The sequence below is a fragment of the Aquarana catesbeiana genome, linkage group LG01, assembly GCF_042186555.1.
Source record: "Aquarana catesbeiana isolate 2022-GZ linkage group LG01, ASM4218655v1, whole genome shotgun sequence".
In the NCBI taxonomy this organism is placed as follows: domain Eukaryota; kingdom Metazoa; phylum Chordata; class Amphibia; order Anura; family Ranidae; genus Aquarana; species Aquarana catesbeiana.
This window is the reverse complement of record NC_133324.1, coordinates 727,052,005-727,075,590: the sequence shown is the minus strand read 5'-3', so window position 1 is coordinate 727,075,590 and position 23,586 is coordinate 727,052,005. Positions and strand designations below refer to the sequence as shown.

The following is a 23,586-nucleotide window of genomic DNA, read 5'->3' as shown; positions in this document are numbered from 1 at the left end:
TAGAATCCATGAAAAAGCTCATAAAAAATTCATTAAAAAAAACAATATGTTGATTGAGATAAAAAAATAATGAATACATAAATATTGACTAATAAACCAATAATTAATGTGATATATAGTAACTGGTAAATAAATGAAAGGGTAAAATAATATTGTGACTTTTGATACGCAGACAGAGTCTAATAAAGTGTTCTTGTGCTCCGTGCACCAACGGTGACTTTCCTCTAGTGAGGCTATGTGGTTCCGCACTCACCAGATAGGATGGACTCCTCTACCTTATGGCAAAGAGAGTCAGCTGTGCTTGGGGGGACCTATCCCAACTCAGGTCCGCTGGGTACTCCCGATGTGGTAGCTTGCCTCCTATGACAGCGCTCCTGGACCAAGGTGTGCAGGCATATAATATACTAAGAAAAGGCTCCTCATGGTGTAAGATCCTTAAATACTTTTATTCGACATAGGCATCTTACAATAAATGTTTCCTTTTAACATCCTTTAAAAAGCCTTTAAAAAGTGACTCTACCAAATGTCCCCCGTATTGCTGACGGTTTTTGTAAGGTCACGCTGTCTGAAGATCAGCGTGTGTTCCACCGTCCGTGCCAGAAGTGACGTATGTGGGATTCTAGCTTGACGCGTTTCATCATCTAAGTGCAATGTTGTCAAAAGCAGGTCTTTTATAAAACTTTTTTTTAATTTCATTCACCTTCATTATTTGTCCTGAAGACCATTGTCACTGGACTGAAAGTGAAGAAAAATCCAGATTCTGACTTGTCACCAGAAGAGGAATAGAAGGATAATCTTCAAATGGGGACAGTTGTTGTGGTGACCCCTGACAAAGAGAATTTTCTTCACTTTGGAGAAATCCCATTTTATTTTTTTGTGTCAACTGGAAAAAACTTACAGTGGTTTTATCCAAAACAAAAAGAAAAAAGTTTTGGCTTTAGATATACATTACTTACCCCCAGAATCTTAATCTATAGAGCCTTTCCACAAATACAGCACTACTGTGCTCCTACAAGATTCTGCCTATTGATCCTGCCACTTCCAATATTGTTTCTGCCTTCGTTGCATTTATAAAAACCTATCTCTGTGTGCATCCTATTGCATTCAATAGTGCTCACCAGACGCAACTACTGTACTGTGTATACAGTAGAGGAGGCAAGCATCTTCTTCCTTTCACTGTCAGTCACTGGGCTTCACACATAAAGACAGTAGAATGATTTATTTATAGTATGTGCTGTACAAGTTCCAGTTTCCTTTATACTGAAGCCATTTTTTGTGGCCTAACATGACTGATTGCATAGACATGGTGAAGTTTGAGTGAATGTAGGTTGAGTGAAGTAAGAAAACAATCTTGATGTTTTTTTCTCCAACTTTGCTTAAAAATACATAAATGGGGGTTAGGGACACAGTAAACCTATGCCTCACAGATATAACACTAATGGAATTTAGAAGTGACTCATAACACAAACTATGAAAGTAAGGCAAAAAACCCTCCTTCAGAAAATCCAAATATAATTACACGCACACAATACAGAGCTGATTGGCTGTTTTAGTATTGTTGCAGTTATGATTACAGTCCAGACTGAGGGTTCAGACACAATATCTTAACAGGTAATGAAAACCCAACAGCTTAGTTCCTTGCCTAACAGTGCAGGATACTGTTTGAGGTAAACCTTTCATGGCCTACTGGTGCCTGCACATGATGTTTTTCATCGTATATGATTACCTGTGCTTTAATATTTTATCACTATATATGATTTTATTTGCTACCATCTACAGATATTTTGTACTTAGAGAGCATCTCCAAAGCAAGTCACAATGCTTTGGGTCTCAGGGGCTAAAAGAAGGTGTGACGTGTTGTATACTTAGAATGGCAATGCTGCACATTTTTTGGGAAGCACAGGATGACACCCCTTTTCTCACCAATTGTGGACTTGAACTCTTGCCCATCATGCTCATTGTATAGGTAAATGTAATCTCACTCCTTAATCTGGTGCTTCATTGGAGAATAAGATGAAGTGTTCAATTTCCTTTGAGCCCCTTTTATTTATAAATTGCCACCCTGGTATTATTTTTATGCCATTGTATTTGTTACTCACCACACTCGATGCATTAGGTACATCTTTTATTTTCCATACCTGTATTGATACCTATACCAATGGGCTTTGTTTACAAAGAAAAACAAAAGATGAGCATAGGAAAACATCCAACATATTTTTTTTCAAAACTATAACTTAAACCCAGCCGATGCTGTAAAGAACTTGAGACTTTAAGGGCCTTTGTTTTCTGTGAGCCTGATGACATTCCTCGATGTGAGATACAAAGATCATGGCTTTGTGTCAGCAGGCAGACTGGCTGTCTGGAGGTAAATATTTCTTGGTTTTAAATTATTGCGATCATCACTTTTCTTTTGAAAATTAATCCACAGCAAGGATGTTTTAAGCCTTTCGATGTAAGACCCAGATTAGGTCTGTCAGTGTATCCATTACATGTCATAGACTAAAAGGCCGATATTTGACATATTGATTAAAAAATATATTTAAGAATATATGATTTTGTGGCACCTCTTTCATTCAAAAATATAGTTTTGTAGTATAGTAATATAGTAGTGGTATAATAGTGTGTATAGTAATATAAAAAGGGTTCTAATGTGTGGTATAGTTATGCTAAATTTGTTAGTTATTATAAAAAGAAATCAATAAAGCAGTATAAAAGGAAGCAAAACAGCAAAAAGAAGCAAGCCTCTATGGAATTCTGAGTCTGTTGGGAGTGGCTCTACAAATCAAATTTTTGGACCAATGTATTTTTTTGTGGGTTGGAGCTGTTCATTAATATAGCCCTATGCTCCAGGTCTTCTTAACTAATCTAGCTGTTTATTGGGATCAGCAATTAAAGGCTTGGCTTAACTTCAATGGGCTATGATGTAACACCTACCATACCTACAAATACGTTGATGGTGAATATAAAAGCTTCTTCTAAGAAGAAACAAGCATTTGATAAAGGATTTACCCACAAGACCCTTCTGTGGCTTCAGCTAGTCAATGTAGCAGGTAAGTCTACCGAGAAAAGCTTTCCTTGTCAAGTGCCTACTTTACAGAATATTTATGGACAATTAATTTTGTTGGCCATCTCCACGCTGGCAGTAAAGATGAGCAAATTGATTCATAGCAGTATGTGAAGGGCAACTTGAAGTTTCTTTCCATGAGTGATCGGGGCTGCCTGAGAGTGGAGTGTGGAGGAGTGGTGGAGTCCATGGATCACTTTCTACTTCAATGCCCTTTTAATATAGAGGTGTACAAGAGGGTTGGGAGGGCTCTGAGTATACCCTTCCTCCCCCATATGAGTTATGCAGAGTGGGTGTATGGGGCATTCCAGACTCGTCGGGATTATGATTTGGAAACACTTTTTTTAGTTAGTCTAGTAGTCCGTTATTTCACGTGGAGTGCACGGTGTCAGGTATCCTTACGGAGTAAAATCCTCCCTGTGGAAGTGGTGGTGCAGGACATTCTGGGTGAGGTAGGGAAGATTCAGGGTCTTGAGAAAGGCAGGTGGCAGCAGGAGGCCTGGGTAAGGGCATGGAGGAATATCAGGACTCTGTAGCTGCTGCCTGTTGATCTCGGGGTGTGCGGCTTTTCTTTGTATTCTCGATTCACTCCCCTAGATTTTCAAGATGAAATATATTTTTGATAAAAGGCTACATGCATGGTGACGGTGATGTTCCTTAGTCTGGCTCTCCCGTAGGGATTGTGTTGTGCGCAATTTGGTTTGTACCATTTATTATGTTCTTGTTTTGTAGAAACATATTCAATTATTTTGTAAATATGTTTTATTTATTTATTATGGTTTTATTGTATATAAGTTGTTGTTTGTAAGATTTTCAATAAACAAAATTAACCCCTCATAATGGACACAGTGGGTGTACATACCTGGGAACTCAGCACAGGGATGGTGGGAACCCCTCATAATGGACACAGCAGGTGTACAGACCCGGGAACTCAGCACAGGGGTGGTGGGAACCCCTCATAATGGACACAGTGGGTGTACATACCTGGGAACTCAGCACAGGGATGGTGGGAACCCCTCATAATGGACACAGCAGGTGTACAGACCTGGGAACTCAGCACAGGGATGGTGGGAACCCTATGGGAATTTCTATGCTTACAAATTTTATACGAAATACGAAATTTCGTTAACAATTTTGGATCCAAATTCCGTTACAACGGAAACGTGACTGGTGTTTTGTTCACCAATCAGAGGAAGTCAGCACAGCACAGGGATGGCGGGAACCCCTCATAATGATAAATTCATCATAACAAACATTCGTTATTTTTAAGAAAAGTTAACGAACCTAAAGGTTAAAAACCCAGGAAGTCAGCACAGCACAGGGATGGTGGGAGCCTCTCATAATGATAAACTCATCATAACGAACTTTCGTTATTTTGCGAAAAGTTTACGAATCTAACGAAAATTCGTATTTCGTACGAATCCGAATTGAATTTCGGACACAAATTACGAAATACCAATTAATTTTCGTACGAAACGGAACGAAACAAAACAAATTTATTGACGGCGCACATGTCTATAAGACTGAGAACTAAATTATATCAAAATGTAAAATAATTTTACATTATTAAGAATAGTAATTATAATAAATATATATATATATATATATATATATATATATATATATATATATATATATATATATATATATAAACTGTATATATGTTTAACATTATTTTTAGCATTAATCAGTTTTCATTTGAATATATGACCATTAAGTCTTTTTATGTTATGTCCGAGAATATTTATATGATCATATGTTGTTTGTATGTGGTTATATAAATATTCTCGGACATAACATAAAAAGACTTAATGGTCATATATTCAAATGAAAACTGATTAATGCTAAAAATAATGTTAAACATATATACAGTTTATATATATATATATATATATATATATATATATATATATATATATATATATATATATATATATATATTATAATTACTATTCTTAATAATGTAAAATTAGTCAAGTGGTCATGTGGAGAAATTGTTCTATATTATGACTGGATAAGGTACATTTTCACTCCTCTGGGAAGTAGAAGAATGTTTTTTACTCAAGTAATTATTTTGGAAAGGAATTACGTCCCCATCACTCTAATTAATCCATTACACTTGGCTGCAAGCTCATTAGCATTTCAAATTAATCCTATACCCCTGTCAAACTGAAATCAAGTTTAAGAAGATTATTTTACCACTGACCACCCAGCAATGAATACACAGACATAATTAGGCACAAATATAATGAGTTGTGAAATGTCACTGAGACGCAGGAATAGTAAAACCATTAATTCCCATGTGAATTCTTAAACATTTTTTCTCACACACTCATTTATATAGCAGTCTATTTTATCACAAAAAATAAGATACATAATAAACCCATCCAAATTTGATTATTAAATGGAACCATGAACAGAAACATGATTTTTCACATTCATTTATTCATTCAGTCAGTATTAATTTTCAGTGGCCTTTTTTTTTATTGAATCTTTTTACCTTCATTAGATGTAAAGGAATGTTACCTTTTTATGCCATATAATAGTGATCAGAATAACCCGATGCATTTTTTTACTGAACTATGTACTTAGGCCATCAGCTATACATATAATTAGTAACAGACGGGTCCTACCATGCACCCAATGCTTGTTGGTCAGATTGGAGTGGAGGTTGTGTCAACTGTGGGTGACATTGCAGCAAGGGCTTGATCATTACCAAAGATGAAGTATGGTACCCTAGACCCATGTCACACTTGCAGTTTTGTGGACGTGACTCGTAGTAGTTACAGAATTAGTTTTTTTTCACTGAACTAATTAACTGTAGTCAATGAAAGATCTGTGTTGCAGAAATTCCAACTGATTTATAGCATATTCTGTGAATTTTTTCAGTATGGGAAGGTACACCAGTATAGTAGTCTACAAAAGCAACTCTAGCTATCTACAAATCACCTGAAAAAAAGTATCTCTATTTTAATGCTAGTGTGAACAATCTATATAAGGGCTGTCACTATAGGGTGGCGCTGTGGACAGCATAGTAAACTATGCCACGTCCTATGATTCAATATCATAAACTAGGGCTTTGAAAGAATGGATTTTATAGGCATACTTAAAAAATGTAACAAAATTTATTTTATTAAGGTTATAACAAAAAGGTATTAGACAAACATCAGATAAAATACATTTAAGAGTGCAAAAGTGATTAAAACCTCTTCCCCGGTCCACCATCCATCCAGAGTCCAAAGGACTCCAAGGATACAATGGGGGGGGGTCTAGGGAGATTCTGAGTAAGGCAAACAACCCAAAAGTAATAACATATATAGTGACCTGAACAGGTCAATTCCTATGAGTAATCAGAAATGGATAGCATAAGCCAACTCTAGATCACTACATGTTAGAGCAGCTTCTTTGCTGTCAAGGAGGCAGAACACCCTAATGGACGCAAACCCTGATGGAGCAGCAGGACTATACAAGGCAGACCTGGGCCAAGAACTATAAAAATATTGCTATATATGTGAGGCAAATGTCTCCACATCAAGTACTTAAGGTAGGAAGTACCACGTGCATCAGCTAGTAGAACCTGAATGTAAAACACACTGGAGACAGGCAATGGTCTAGTAATGTCCCAAAGTAAGTTCATAAGCAAGATATAGTAGGGTATAATTCACAAGGTGAAACGGAATCACTGGACCAAACACAACAAAGGCTTTAATACGAATTAAATAAGAGTTCAAATCACGTCCTGGAACATCGATGTTTCTCTAATACCTTGTTGTTATAACCTTAATAAAATAAATGTTGTTACATTTTTTTAAGTATGCCTATAAAGTTCATTCTTTCAAAGCCCTAGTTTATGATATTCAATGCTAGCGTGACATGGCTAGGGCTGGATTTACCCTTAGGCACAGTAGGCATGTTCCTATGGGTGGCAGAGGCAAAGATGCAGATCTTTTTCTGTACAATTATTAGCCACACAGTTTGTTTCAATAACCAGTAAGAATGATCAACTCTTATAGGGATATTTACATACTACCTTGATATTCTAAGCCAGGAAAGCATTACAGTGACCTGTGTAAAAGGGTGTTATTTCTAGCAACAAAACATAGGAGCCTACAGACACTAGTGATGCAAATCAAACATGGGGGGATTCATGTTAAAGGATGGGGGAAATGTGTTTATTGGGTAATTTGTACTTCCTTCTTTATAAAGTATTTCCACTTTAGGGTAATATTGTTACGCAGGGAATGCCCCCTGTGTGACATTACTGCCTTAATAAGAAAGTACTACAGTAAAACCTTGGTTTGAGAGCTACTTGGTTTGGGAGTGTTTTGCAAGACAAGCACATTTTGACTTGATATACAAGCAATGCCTTGATATAAGAGTAGCGTCATGTCACAACTGAGTATAAAAGAGAAGAGAGACACCTCTAAGTGTAGCAATACAGTTACATTTAATGAAGGTACAACATTTAGCAAACTCACAGGGTTGGGGATTAAAAGAGGCACATCTACGTATGCAGGCATCTGGGGTAAAGCTGTCCACATCCTCCTCACCACCATCGACATCGTCCCTTCCACTCTGTGCTCCACGAGCGCTTCAAGCCATGCTTTCATATCGCTCTACTGCAGGGTAGTCTTTACAGTTACGATTGCAGACTGACAGCGGTGGGAGTCGGCGGTGTGGAGGAGGGACTATGTGGACAGCTTTACCCCGGATGCCTGCATACTTAGATGTGCCTCTTTTAATCATCAACCATGTGACTTGCTAAATGTTGTACCTTCATTAAATGTAACCATATTGCTACACTTAGAGGCGCCTCTCTTTTCTTTTATACTCTGTAGCTCCTGCTGGATTTTGCTTCTAATCCCCTTGTGGAGGCTTCCATTTGTGAATGGACATTTTATGGTTACACAACCTGGTCACATTGCTATAATCTTTTTATATGGACTATAAACTGAAAGACCTATGATTAAATGGTTTTGGAATAAATCATTTGAGTTTCTATTATTTCTTATGGGAAAAATTTGCTTTGATTTACAAGTGCTTTGGATTACAAGCATGTTTCTGGAACAAATTATGCTCACAATCCAAGGTTTTACTGTATCTTCCTTATTCGGATAGCACTTAATAAGAAAGAACTTCATTATTAAACCAAATAACTCACAGAGATTAAGGAATATCACTACATAACTCAAGACAGATCTACATTGCACCCTGCTGTGTGAGCAGCTAAAATTGTCATCACAGATCATAATTTGTGCCATGTATCAGGCAAAGTCAGACCTTTATCAAGTGCTGAACACACTGAAAAAAACACCACCCTTATAAATGCCGCTAACACCCCCATAAAGGGGTGTGCAAATCTGTCTAATCAGTCTAAGATTTTTGTGTGAAAGGCATGAAAGCATTTTTCTTGTAGTGTTTCTAAACAAGAGGACATAATCTAATGCGAGATAATATACTAACAATACAAGCATGTTTGGTAATTAGCAAAATTTAGAAAGTAGCAACCTTTTTTTCGTTAAACTTGGGAACTGTGGAATGACTAAATTCAATCCTTCTTCATTACGATAACAACCAATAATATAGATTCTCCCCCTCTACCATTTTGTATATCCCTGTAATATGATTTGTCTGGACGAAACATGAGATGTGCATTATTCTTTTCATTGTAAGTGGCTGCCACTTATATGACATAGCTGTGTTATTATAAGACACAAAAGTGAGCCTGGAAAATTGTGGCAAAAGACAATTTCACAGTTCAGTTATCGTAACCCTGTCCCTTCCTGTGCTTTGCTTGCCTCTAAAAATAAAGCAATGCATTTAAACTATAATAATAAGGGTACTGAACTAACCCATGCAATAAATAGGCTGTGTTCAGGGACTCAGGACTTGACTTCATTGCAGGATAAATATAAACTGGGAAAGGGAGGTAAAAGCCTCTTACCGTTTAAATTTAGACAGGTTCTTGGCAATGAAACATGCCAGTTTTATGCTTCTAGAGCTGCATTTGCAGTATAACTGTGAATGTTAAAATATTCTTGACCTCTATGGTGTCTCTATGGTTTTGATCTCTGTTTTATAATTCTTGTAATGGGTTTTGAAATGTCTCTCTGTGTAATATACTTTCTACTCGGTATATTGACATGTAATATACTGTGATTTTTACATTGTTGTTCATTTATCAACCTACACCTTATGTTCTTAGAATTCCTTTATCCTATGTCCATTATTCCTATGTCCACTTGTTATAACATTGCCTTGTAAAACTGAAAAACTTTAATAAAAAATTGGAGTTTAAAAAATATATATTCTTTACATACACAGATCATTAATAGACCAGTAATCCTCAAATACAATTACGTTTCATGAAATGTTAAAACAGCACATTCACTGCCTTGCTATATTTATACAGAAAAAACATCTGCATTCTGATTAAAAAAATTGTTTTAGATAAGGAAATGATTAAATCCTGAGTATAGTTTTCTTTGCTTTCTACGTCCTATATTGTACATTTTTTTTGGGCGGTTGGTCGGTAGCACTTACCCCATCAGCCTCCCATTCTCCTGCTCTCCACGGGTCATCACGGCGACAGCGGCCAATCGGGAGTCTTCTCTTTTTGGCCAATTGGAAAACAGGTCTCACACCTGCTTCTGATTGGCCAGATTGAGGATCAGTGTTTTAACAGCGATTTTTTTTATCCACTGTTGTAACACACCTGGGTGGGATGAGAGTGCATTCTCTGTGACCCGAGCCTGCCCTATTTTGAAGCCTATTAGAGCCTCTGGCTCTATATAGGTGCTTAAAATAAAAAAACCTGGCCGCTGTAATTCATGAGCCGGGTGTTGATCACATGCCTGACGAAAGGGGCCCTGTGCGGCTCCGAAACTTGGCACTTATGCCTGTGATGTGATCCCAACTGGTAATCGCTGCAGCACCCACTATTTTATGAGCCATATTTGCCAGGAATGTGTGCGATAGGAATATTGACCAGACTGAAAGGGGTCAGAGGCAAGAATAGGGGGTGGCTGCGGCAGCCGTGGATAGATTCATGCTAAGCATGAATCTATCCATTGCATATAAGGGGTGGCATGGAGAGAGGGGTTGGGGCCCGGGAGCCCCTAATGGACAGGCCACCACTGTGTCCCAGTAGGCAGATTTCCCCTCTTGTCTGAAAAATCCCCTATTTTATTTTACCACACCACATTTTCCAGTGACAATGGTCACCAGTACTAATAGAGAAGGTGAATCTCTCCAGGGATGACAACACTGCCCTACCCTATCCAAAACCAAAAAAAAATGGCTTTAGCTATACCTTAAAGCATGGATGCTCAACCTGTGGCCCTCCAGCTGTTGCAAAACTACAAGTCGCATCATGCCTCTGCCTTTGGGAGTCATGCTTGTACCTGCCAGACTCATGGGACTTGTAGTTCTGCAACAGCCGGAGGGCCACAGGTTGAGCACCCATGTTTTAAAGCAACCTTGGTGCTATAGAACATCTCCATCTAGCACAAGGTACAGTGTTGCTGTAGAGGTCAAAAAGAGGAACCATTAAGAGCTGTGGGGTACCCAGGAGTTAGGCACTAAAAGTGCCAGTTTCACTTCAGACTTCAGCAAAAGATTTCTCATCATCGAAGTAGTGTTCAACTGAATGGATAACAGCAAAGGTGAGTATGTCCTGTTTTACAGATATGGCTTGCTTTTAAAGTTGTTCTTTAGCAACAGGATTACTTTAACCTTTAACTTTTTTTCACATTGTTCTGTATATTTTACCTATCATGGCAGTTGGCTGGGAATTGCTAATATTATTGTTACCTTATATACTGTACCTTGGATTCAGAGAAGCTCCTGCACTCAACCAAAAGTCAGCAAGAATGCAGTTGCTAAATAAAGATCTGTATGGATCCTTACCTAGAGAAGCAGGACCTAACCTGCACAATAAAGTGGGAGACAGGATGCCATACACTACTGGAGGAAGTAAAAAAATTGGAATTATTTTAACTGAAGAACGAAATCCCAAGACAGTCAATCAGACTTTTTGCTTGATTTTCCCGGAGTGTAAAGTAAAAAACTGGCTGATTGCCATAAGCTGCCAGCAGCTTCATGTTTGCTCCATTACCCTTAGATTGTTTCTGTAGTTAAGACTTGTGTAAAACCAGATAAATGTACATTAACAAAAGTAAACTGGTCCATCCCTGCTACAGTTACATAAGCCTTTAGGAACTCACATTGACCTGTAAATGTAATAGAATTTCTTTGGTGTAGATGCCACACAAAGAATGCAGCATATGTTGGGCAAAAATAGAATGTTTAACCAGACAGCTAATCCAGCCCCACACACACTGTAGACAATATGCACTGATAGTCAGAATCAGCAATAATAGTCTGTAGTTTGATCTGCATAGCCAGTGTTTTTTTTTTATTATTAAAGTCCAAGAAACATATTACTTATACTTTAAAGACTTATACATACAGTATCAAAAGACATATACACAAGAGCTAGCAATGTTTAAAAGGGACTAAACTCTGTTTAAAAAAAAAAAAACTATTCAAATGTGTATTCATAACCCTAAGGGCTCATTTACATGTGCTTCAAAACAACACCAGTCAAAGCCCCTGTCACTAAATAAAATGGTTAGCTTACAGCCCTGTTTACACCTTGTGTTTGCTTTGCTTCAAAAATAATACCTTATGTCGTTTTAGTGGTACTTCAAAGCGTCTTCAAAGCCACCATAGAAGTCTATGACAAAGCTCGCTTGAAGCACCTGCAGCTTTTGAGAGGCTTTAATTCAGCTTTAGCTTCATTTGTTTTGGAGGTATTGCAGGTACAAGATATCCACACACACAGGGCATCTGCCACGCTTCATTAAAGCTTCAAAAAAGCACCACCGAAGCATCATCAAAGCATCACAGAAGCATCAAAAACACATAAAAAAAAGCATATTGAAGCGGTAGGTGCTTTAATGTGTGTTGAAGTCGAAGCAAGAGTATTTGGGCCCTAATAGAACTTTCTCTTGCTCTCAGCCTCCTCCAAACCTCTAAATGCCTTTTTTTGCTGTTGTGAGCTGACTTCCTGTTGGAGGGTGGATACATTCGTTCTCCATGGTCCCGTTGTATGTAGGAACATAGCCACCTCTCTTGCTCACTCCTGAAATAGACTATGGGCTATAAACTATGGAATATGAGATTTGTAGCGTTCATAGAACAGTGCGTATGACAACTAATGGGCACTGCTTGTTCCAAACAACAGGAAGTGTGGAGGAAAAGAGAGGTTCAGGAACCCATGGAGGACATTACACGGAGACAAAAAAAACAGTATGAAATGGTTTAATGAAAAATAGATTACAGGGCCATTAATTATTGGATGTTTATTGACTGTTTTTGGAGAATAAGGATATCGTTTAAAGTCAAAGCAGGGAGAACTGCCGTACAAGTACTCAATGGCACTGCATTTTAAAGGAGTTGTAAAGTCAGAAGGTTTTTTATCTTAATGAATTCTATGCATTAAGATAAAAAACCTTCCGTGTGTAGCAGCCTCCCCAGCACTCCCTAATTACTTACCTGAGCCCCATCTCTCTCCAACGATGTCCACGAGTGTCTAAGCCATCCAGGACACTCCTCCTGATTGGCTGAGACACAGCAGCTGTGCCATTGGCTCCCGTGACTGTCAACCAATGTCAGTCAGCCTATCAGGGAAGAAAGGGGGCAGGGCAGGACGGGTTCCGTGTCTAAATGGATACACGGAGCTCTGACTCAGCTTAGGTGCCCCCATAGAGAGCTGCTGGCTGAAGGGGCACTCAATAGGAGGGAGGGGCCAGGAGCATCAAAGAGGGACCTGAGAAGAGGAGGATCCGGGCTGCTCTGTGCAAAACCAACTGCACAGAGGAGGTAAGTATAACAAGACTTTACAATCACGTTAAAGCCAAACTTCCAGCCAATACATTTTTAATTGTTTTTGGTCAATGGGGAAAGGGTTAGACCTCTGTGATTTAACCTCACTTCCAGTCTTCGTGACCAGACCAAAATAAGACACATCCTTGTTTTTATTGACCACACAGAAAGTGAGAGCAAAATCTCTGCAATACGTACAGATAAGCAATAGAAACCTGAAATTGGTTCAATCACTTCCCATTAGGTCCAAAACCAGAAATAAATATTTGGCTGGAGACATTTTAGTGATGAAACAAAGATAATATTTATTTAATCGTCTGGCTTTATTATTTAATAGGTATTGAGTGCAATGTAGGCAATATTACAGTGTCCATATACAGTATATACGTGGTTACTGTGAAAAAATTTTTAAGCCATGATGATTATAAATTCCCCACATCAGTCATATAAGAAGTATACCAAAATATGGGATTGGACCATCAGAAATTGAGTTATTGGTGAAGTGGGGAAGATTATTCAGCACCCCATCAACTATAACTTCTCAGCAGTCTATTGCACATTCATCTTGAGCTTAGGATCTGTCAGCCACCCTAATACAAGATATACCTTTACAAGCCTCTGCTTGCTGCTTGTTTAATCTTAGATTGTGTTGAAATCCTGTAGAACAACAAGGAGCAAAAAGCAGATTGGGCTTTGACATTTCCACCAGAACTAAACACACTTCCGAAGATCCCATTTTCAGTGCCATTAATACAAAACAATATATCACTAAAGGGCTAAGTTATCATCTGTCAGCCTTAGCATGGGTGGCCAGTGTTAGCATGCTGTAAATACACAGCGTGACTACAGACTAAGAAATGGTGAGTTTGGAGATGGGTCTTCTTTTTTTATTTAAAATTAGACATGTTCTAGGCAATGAAGTATGCTAATTATATGCTTCTACAGTATATACACAATGTTACAATTAATCATAAAACTCTCTTTACATAGAGTACTCACTGTACCTCACTTTATTGCACAATGCTTGTTCTAGGACACATGCTATTTTAAGCTAAAAGAGGTTTACAATTGGCGTTTGTGGTATTACTGAATGGGGCATTATGTGTGAGAGTATATATACATATATTTTTACCTGTGGATTCGTTATTTTATAAAGCCAATGTACACCTGCAACACTATTTCCTGTTTCAACTTTGCTATTTGCTAGCTCACCCTCCTTGCAGCAGAGATGACAGAGCTGTTAGAAAGTGCACCTTTTAAGTAAAAGACCCCATTTGTTTTAAGGAACACCTTACTTTTTTAGGATAATGCTTTGTATGATTCTACAGTATATATAAAGTAATTAATTGGTGGTACTATTCTAAATATCTTTATGAAAATGTGCTATAGGAGGCAATAAACTAAGAAGTCAGCCATTCCGTCTCAACTGGGCTTGGATTTCCTTGGAGAGAAATCAGTATACTATAGATGAAGACTCCAAGTTCTTAGAAGTTACCCTGAAACGAAGAGGATACCTTGGTGAAACTTCCTTTGTCAGTAAGTAATTGTCTACATAGGGACTTGGGGGGCAAAGGTGGATATACACACTGGGCATCAGAGGAAGAGTGTTTAGATGTATTGAATTATTCATCTTTGTACATCCTTTGTGCCCCTTTGTGTGGAATAGATGTGTGCCAAAATCTTTTGCAGTATACTTACAGTGTTAGAAGAGGTAAGAAGAAGAAGGGGTAATTCACATTTTTTTAATGGACAGGGGAGATTACAGGTCTCACATTTCTGAAAGAGAGCATTCCAGGGCCCAAGTGTGCCATTATGTGCAAGTATGCCTGCAGCCAAGAAAGAAGTACATTTTGTACTGTCTGCACTCGATTTGTTCATATTAAGTGCAGGGGAGACGTCAGAGGTCTAATAGACAGCAACACTCCCAGCCCAGTAACATTCAGGGTTAATGCAAGAGAGGTTAGGTCATTTTCAGGCCTAATATGCACATTTTACGTGTGTGTGAAAATAAATTCAACTTTTTTTGCACATTTTTCTGCAAGGAGCCCCAGCACGGACAAAGTTAAAGATATTATTGTTAGTTATTCTTAGTTACTTTCACTATTGAATTCAACCTTTTTTGCAATTTTTGTCAGGGGAAAAGTCATTCTAAGGAAGTTAAAGCTATTATTGTTAGTTACATTTGATATTAAGGCCAAAAGTATTTTTTGTGTGTTTTGTGTGTTGAGTAATATATACAGTAGGTACTGTTGACCGTTGTTTGTCTTCAATATCATACTGTATATCTTGTGAGTTTTGAGTTCTATGTTTGCGATGAAACATTTAATCAGATTATAGTGTTTTAACGTTATCAAGCAAAGATTGAACTTTACTGCATTTGTACCCCTAAAGAGGAGCTACAGTGGTGCGTTTTTGATCTCCAGAGTCAAGATCCTATATCATGAAAAGTGTTCACTTATTTTCCCAGACAATTTTCAGTAATCCAATACTAAAGGAAGCTTACATGGCTGCTTAAATGTATCCACTGAAATACCATAAAGAATGATAATGCAAAAAAAGATTTCATATAAATATGATGAGACACTTAAATGTAAATATAAAAATCAACCTATATAATTAAATTAGTGTAAATATTACAATACCAACACTATAATATATATTTGCATATGGCTGTAGCTACTTAGAGTATTTAAGTACTTTACATCTGATCTTACAAGACCTATTTCTCAGTGCCCATCTGATGTCCCAACATCCCCATATACTGAATTGTTATGCAGGGGAAAAAAAATTACTCCTGCACTGTGCAAGAGCTTGTAGATGGTAACCTGAGAAATGTAAAAGGGCATTGGGTGATTTAATCCACTGGTGTATATTTATAAAGGAACCATCAGATTTGAGTGGCAAAGGTCTAATGGCCACAAAATATTTACAAGTAATGTGATATGAGCTACCCCTTTAAAAGAAATATATTCCGTTCTATGTGCTTTTCAAATCCTAAAACACGACTATAAGTGACATATTCTTGTAAAATTCTGGCAGCTGTTATAAAGCAGTTGTAAAATATCACTTGCATAGTATTTTCATGTATAAAAGAACAGAGAAGGACTACCAGCTTGTGTGACTGGTTGACATGATGGTCAGTTATATTCAACTTGTTCAAAACATTTTAGATCCTAAAAGTTGTTACACATTGGCCACACAGGGAGGCTTTTATCCTTCTTATTTGTTCTTTAAAAGGATGACCCCTTTTAATTGTCCTCATTAAGGTATCAGTACAAAGGATGGTGCAGCAATTAAAGATAAAGACTTTAAAGGGAAAGCACAGAAGCAAGTGCAGTTTAACCCCGGACAAACAACAGCCACATGGAAGGTCAAGATAATAGCTGATGATGAATACGAGGAATCTGAAACCTTCCAGATTATCCTCTCTGAGCCTGTTATGGCAGCACTGGAGTTCCCTCAGGAAGCAATTGTGGAGATTGTGGATCCAGGTGATGGTATGTATTACTATCTAATGATATTAATTTAGCTAATGAGTCATTATCACATGATAATGATCACAATTGTCAATGGACTCTTCTAAAATGATTTATCTGTAATGAAAAAAATCATAATTTTAATTGATTTTTCTATTAACATTAACTAAAATTTATAGGTAAAGTTGAGCCAGGGAATATCCGATTGCCTCTCGGGGGATCAGGAAGGATTTTTTCCCCTGCTGGAGTAAATAGGAGTATGCTTTGCTGTTTTGTTTTGTTTTTTTTTGCCTTCCTCTGGATCAACTGTGGGTGTGGTATTTTGTATATAGGATTGTAATAGTTTTTTTTTTTTTATTGGTTGAACTAGATGACCTTGTGTGTTTTTTCAACCAAACTATGTAACTATTACATCACCATAGTATAGCAGCAATGAAAAACATAGAACTGCTTATTTATGCTGTTTAACTCTTCACAATCTTACCCCTTTGTGTTGCATACTACGAAAGGTATTTAAAGTGGAAGTAAACCCTCCTATCGTTTTCAGCCAAGGAAGCCGCCATCTTGGCCTCTGTTTAGTCTAGAACTGCCATGATGCTGCACATGTGATCAGTTATAACACCGGCCACTGGATGGTTTGACAGTTTGGTTGAGAGCCCAACCAATGGGAGTGTTACATTTCCGGCACGTGCCGGAAAGGTAGCTGTTCTATGGATGGGTTTACTTCTGCTTTAAAAACTCTTGAAAATAGTGAAGAGTAAGGATAGATAGGCAAATATTTATTCAAGAAACAAGGGCAATTAACCTCTGCAGTTGTATCTGCAAGCATGGTCCAACAGCATATCCCTTGTCTGTATCAAAGCAACATAAGATTTTGTCAACTCAGAGAAGAGCAGGTAATTGATGCAGGCAGATGCTGTTGGAGCCACTTATCTGTCAACTCAGAGAGGAAGTATGTGATGCAGGCAGATGCTGCTGGAGCTACAAATCCTTCAGCCCAGAGAGGGGGAGGTATTTTAAGCAGGCAGATGCTGCTGGAGCCATGTACCCTTCAACCCAGAGAAGAGGGGGGAAGTGATGCGGGCATATACTACTAGAACCTCTTATCTTGGGTCAAAACAGTTATGTTTGGGAAAGGTTATTCAGTAACCTCGAATAAGCTTTCTGCAGAGAGATTTCAAATAGCAGACATGTTGCCATTTGAAAATGACAATTTCACTTTTAGGGGCTTACCTATTAGGAAATTGTCCTTCACTGCTTCCCTTAAACCTCTCAGTGTAACCTAACTAGAAAAACACTTACCTTCAGCTCTGCTCTGGGGACACTAAGCCATGGGAATGAAAGGGGTGAAAAACATGTATGGGCAGTAGGAGAGGAGTACGGCCAGGACAATCTTCCTACAAAGGCTTCTCAACACTGGCCAAGGTAGCACAGTGAAGATCTTCAGAGTGAGGCAGAAGGTAAGAATACTGCTATGTAGGTTACCCTGGTGAAGGGGGACGGTAAGATTTTTTTTGTAAATAGTGTCTTTTAAGAGCCTATAGGCTTTATCTAGAAACCATATGTCCTGCCAGTGTTAGCCAAATACTTGTGGCTCATAAAAATTTACAGAGCTGATAAAAGTAAATCATGCTGTTTAAAATTCTACTTACTGTAATCTGTACATTGCCTTCACTAATACCAACTTTGTTTTTCTTTCTCTAGAATCTACTGTATACATACCACAAGCAGAGTATAAAGTTGAGGAAGATATAGGTGAATTACTAATACCTGTTAAAAGATCAGGAGACATTAGTCAAGAATTTATGGTGGTCTGTTCAACTCACCAAGGTAAGTTATAACCAATGTGACATTTTCTCAGTTCTTGAATATCGTGTGATTGAGTCTTCTTTGAATGTATTCAGTAAAAACCATGAAACTGCTATAATAAAGTTTACCCCAAGCAAAATTTATTTCATTATACTTTGAAGCCTTTTAAGTGGACACCATTAAAGCCTCCATATCCACCTGCATGGAGCTCAACTTACAAAGCTTTACACAAAGATAAGGATTCTTATATTCAGTGATGTGACTGTAGTTTTCAAATCTCAGACTAAAAATAGCTGTCATTCTTGTAAAAATAGTGATTCTTACCCTGGATTCAGAACCACTGTACTTGTTCTTTAAAGCTGAATGCACAGTTTGCCATAAGGTTTTAAAGTATACCTAAAAACAAAACTTTTATTTTAGTTTTAGACAGAGTGGAGATGGATTAGAACACCTGTCAGTTTTTATTGATGTCTATACCCCCATTAGGGAGATTCACCCCCTCTATTTGTCCTATTTACAATTGAAAATAAAAGTAATAGAAAAATACCAAATTTTGGGTTGTCCCCAGAAAAGTAAGGGGACATCTTCCATTGGGGACGCTAGTTCTGGTGATCTTGAGGCCCCAAAGGGATTCCTTTCATTTTCAAGGATTTCATCTCACTTCCTGTGTCAGCTATGGGACATGATGTGAAGGGAAATTTTACATCCCCAATGGGACACAGATGGCAAAAGATAAACTGACAGGGGTTATAACCCTCCCTTACTATATCCATAATTTAAAAAAACATTTTGACTATAGTTCTGCTTTAAGGCTAGGTTCACATATATGTGAATCAGATGCATTTTTACCGCATCTGATTCACATAACATATTATTATTATTATTAATAAACAGGATTTATATAGCGCCAACAATTTGCACAGCGCTTTACAACACGAGAGCAGACAGTACACTTACAATACAAATCAATACAGGAGGAATCAGAGGGGCCTGCTCGTTAGAGCTTACAATCCAGTGGGGAGGGTCAAGTGGAAACAAAAAGTAATAACTGTCGGGGATGAGCTGATGCAGAAAATGAAAAAACAGTTGTTGTTAGGGATGGGTAGGGTAGGCTTCTCTGAAGAGAAGGGTTTTCAGGGATCGTCTAAAAGCTAATAGAGTAGGAGATAAACGGACAGATTGGGGTAAGGCATTCCATAGGATTAGGGAGGCTTTGGAAAAGTCCTAGAGGCGAGCATGGGAGGAGGTGACGAGGGAGCTAGAGAGCAGAAGGTCTTGAGAGGAACGAATCGAACAAGTAGGTTGGTATTTAGAGACTAGGCTAGCGATGTAGCTGGGGGCTAAATTGTGGATAGTTTTATACGTAGTTGTTAGTATTTTGAATGTAATTCTTTGGCTGACCAGAAGCCAGTGGAGGGATTGACAGAGAGGGGTAGCAGAGGCAGACCGATTGGTAAGGTGGATGAGTCTGGCAGCAGCATTCATGATGGATTGAAGAGGTGATAGACTATGTAGAGGTAAACCAATGAGAAGGGAGTTGCAGTAGTCAAGGCGAGAGATGACCAGCGAGTGAATTAAGAGCTTTGTTGTGTCATTGGTTAGAAAGGGGCGTATTTTGGAGATGTTGCGGAGGTTGAGGCGGCAGGATTTGGACAGTGATTGGACGTGGTGCTTGAAGGAAAGTCCAGGACTACACCTAGAACCTTGGCATGTGGGAATGGGCTTATAGTTGTGCAATCGATTTTAACCGAGAGATCAGGGGAAGGGGCATATGGGGGAGGAAAAATGATAAGTTCTATTTTGGATAGATTGAGTTTGAGGAAGTGATGTGACATCCAGACTGATATATCTGATAGTAAATTAGTGATACGTGAGGAGACAGAGGGAGTGAGCTGAGGGGTAGAGAAATAGATTTGGGTGCCGTCAGTGTAGAGGTGGTATTGGAAGCCATGGAATGCTATCAGCTGACCCAGGGAGGAGGTGTAGATTGATAATAGGAGAGGTCCAAGAACAGAACCTTGGGGGACCCCAACTGAGAAGAGGAAGTAGAGTTGTAGGAAACGCTAAAGGTGCGGTTGGATAAGTAGGAAGAGAACCAGCGAAAAGTACAGTCACGGAGACCAAAGTCATGGAGTTTTTTGTGGAGGAGGGGGTGGTCAACCGTATCAAAGGCAGCAGAGAGGTCCAGGAGTAGGAGTACAGAATAGTGTTGATTGGTTTTGGCCGTTAGTAGATCATTTGTTAGTTTTAGGAGAGCAGTTTCTGTGGAGTGTTGAGGACGAAATCCAGACTGAAGAGGATCAAGAAGGCTATCAGCGAGGTGGGCGCTCAGTTGGTTGTAGACCAGACGTTCGAGGAGTTTGGATAAGAAGGGGAGCAAGGAGATGGGGCGTAGGTTGTCAAGATTGGATGGGTCCAGTGAGGGCTTTTTAAGTATGGGTCTGACAAGTGCAACATGTGAACCAAATTGGCTTTCAACAGAGCCGGTTTACATATATGTGGGCTGGGCGTAGTTTTTTAAAAGGGTCCTGTGCATTTTTTAATTTCAGTTCAGGTGCAATTTCAGTGTTAAATTTGCACCTAAATCACACCTGAACCGGCAAATGGAAACAGCACCAGGCTCTGCAGAGAAATCGGCTCCGCATATATGTGAAGGGAGCCTAAAAGAATAATGTTTCAACTAATGTTTCAACCTATCATGCTTTTCTGTTTGAATCCATGAGGAAGTAATTACATTATCTCAGAAAAGTGAGTACACCCCTCACATTTTTGTAAATATTTTATTATATCTTTTCATGTGACAACACTGAAGAAATGACACTTTGCTACAATGTAAAGTAGCGAGTGTACAACTTGTATAACAGTGTAACTTTGCTGTCCAATCAAAAAAACTCAACACACAGCCATTAATGTCTAAACCGCTGGCAACAAAAGTGAGTACACCCCTAAGTGAAAATGTCCAAATTGGGACCAATTAGCCATTTTCCCTCCCCGGTGTTATGTGACTCATTAGTGTTACAAGGTCTCAGGTGTGAATGGGGAGCAGGTGTGTTAAATTTGGTGTTATCGCTCTCACTCTTTCATACTGGTTACTGGAAGTTCAACATGGCACCTCATGGCAAAGAACTCTCTGAGGATCTGAAAAAAAGAATTGTTGCTCTACATAAAGATGGCCTAGGCTATAAGAAGATTGCCAAGACCCTGAAACTGAGCTGCAGCACAGTGGCCAAGACCATACAGCGGTTTAACAGGACAGGTTCCACTCAGAACAGGCCTTGCCATGGTCCATCAAAAAAAATGAGTACACATGCTCAGCGTCATATCCAGAGGTTGTCTTTAGGAAATAGAAGTATGAGTGCTGCCAGCATTGCTGCAGAGGTTGAAGGGTGGGGGATCAGCCTGTCAGTGCTCAGACCATACGCCGCACACTGCATCAAATTGGTCTGCATGGCTGTCTTCTTCTAAAGATGATGCACAAGAAAGCCCGCAAAAAGTTTGCTGAAGACAAGCAGACTAAGGACATGGATTACTGGAACCATGTCCTGGGGTCTGATGAGACCAAGATAAACTTATTTGGTTCAGATGTATCAAGCGTGTGTGGCGGCAAACAGGTGAGGAGTACAAAGACAAGTGTGTCTTGTCTACAGTAAAGCATGGTGGTGGGAGTGTCATGGTCTGGGGCTGCATGAGTGCTGCCGGCACTGGGGAGCTACAGTTCACTGAGGGAACCATGAATGCCAACATGTACTGTGACATACTGAAGCAGAGCTTGATCCCTTCCCTTCAGAGACTGGGCCGCAGAGCAGTATTCCAACATGATAACGACCCCAAAAACACCTCCAAGACGACCACTGCCTTGCTAAAGAAGCTGAGGGTAAAGGTGATGGATTGGTCAAGCATGTCTCCAGACCTAAACCCTATTGAGAATCTGTGGGGCATCCTCAGCTCCTTGATGTCGTCGGAGGAGTGGAAGGGGACTCCAGTGGCAACCTGTTAAGCTCTGGTGAACTCCATGCCCAAGAGGGTTATGGCAGTGCTGGAAAATAATGGTGGCCACACAAAATATTGACACTTTGGGCTCAATTTGGGCATTTTCACTTAGGGGTGTTTTGTTGCCAGTGCTTAGACATTAATGGCTGTGTGTTGAGTTTTTTTGAGGGGACAGCAAAGTTACACTGTTATACAAGCTGTACACTCACTACTTTACATTGTAGCGAAGTATAATTTGTTCAGTGTTGTCACATGAAAAGATATCATAAAATATTTATAAAAATGTGAAGGGTGTACTCACTTTTGTGAGATACTGTATGTGTAAATAGTTTCATTTTTAGTAATAAGGAGGTAATAGGCAATATTATGTAATAGAGTACTATTATTAATAGCCAATCTCCTCTTAAATGTATCATGTGTATTACACGTGAAGGAGTGTGGCAGACACAGCGGCTTTATTCTGTCCCTTTTCACAGCAGTTGCTCTTAGAATGTTCAACATAGCACAGCACAGTGTCTGGGCGAGTCAGTTGAAACTGAAATCTATCTCCTAGAGCAGAGAGCTCTATACATAGATTTCACTTGACAATATCTGGGATCAAGTTGCTCTACAGGAAAAGTGTATAATGTGAAAAGGATGAAGGAACATATGTGAAACATTTCTAATCTCTGTCTTGCTTATACACAAAACTGATGCTGATTTAAGGGCACAATTCTGTTTGTTGAACTATCAACAGAGTGTTCTAAAGTGTGTAATTTATAATATGTAGTTATTTTCTTACTAGTCTTGTTTTTATTCAGGTTATAGGTATGATTTTGAGTGTACCTTGGAAATGGAAGACTTTCCATTCATCAAAGGAGAACTTAACTTCCCAGATAAAGCTTGCCTCTATGCTTCTGCATGAGTTTATGGTCTTTTTTTGTGATCCTCTGATTATCCACCATTTATTTTCTTTTTTCAGGTCTGTTTTTTTCCTAACCCTAACTTTAAATGGTTTCAGAAAAGCTTAGTGGACATTAGCACCACTGAAATGTTTGAGAGAGAAAACCTGTTATTTAGCACTACCTTCTCTTTTGAAACACATGGCAGGTGCTACTTGCAGTCATTTTGCCTGTGATATTAGTTCTTAGGCCTGGTGTATGGCTTGTTCCATTTCTGAGGCGGGTTAGAATTAATCCTGGCAGACTGGGTGATGTCCACAGATATCTGCTATAAGCGAATATGTGTTGATTAGTTAATTTCCTCTGTCCTCTACTAAAGTAAAGGATAGAAGCACTATAACCTTTTAAGCAGAGATTAATTACATTTCAGAAGTATGAATTCCATACAGTATATCCTTTAAATTTCCAATCCTGCACA

General features: G+C 38.7%; 1 protein-coding gene across 1 annotated transcript in view; it reads left to right on the top strand.

The window, feature by feature from the left end:
- The window catches only part of FREM3 (FRAS1 related extracellular matrix 3), a 94,313-nt gene that overhangs the window by 27,537 nt on the left and 43,190 nt on the right, over nt 1-23,586 (top strand). Inside the window, exons 3-5 of the mRNA XM_073604411.1 lie at nt 14,342-14,488; nt 16,219-16,449; nt 18,133-18,258. Coding sequence (XP_073460512.1) covers nt 14,342-14,488; nt 16,219-16,449; nt 18,133-18,258 — 504 coding nt within the window. The remainder of the gene's footprint in view (nt 1-14,341; nt 14,489-16,218; nt 16,450-18,132; nt 18,259-23,586) is intronic.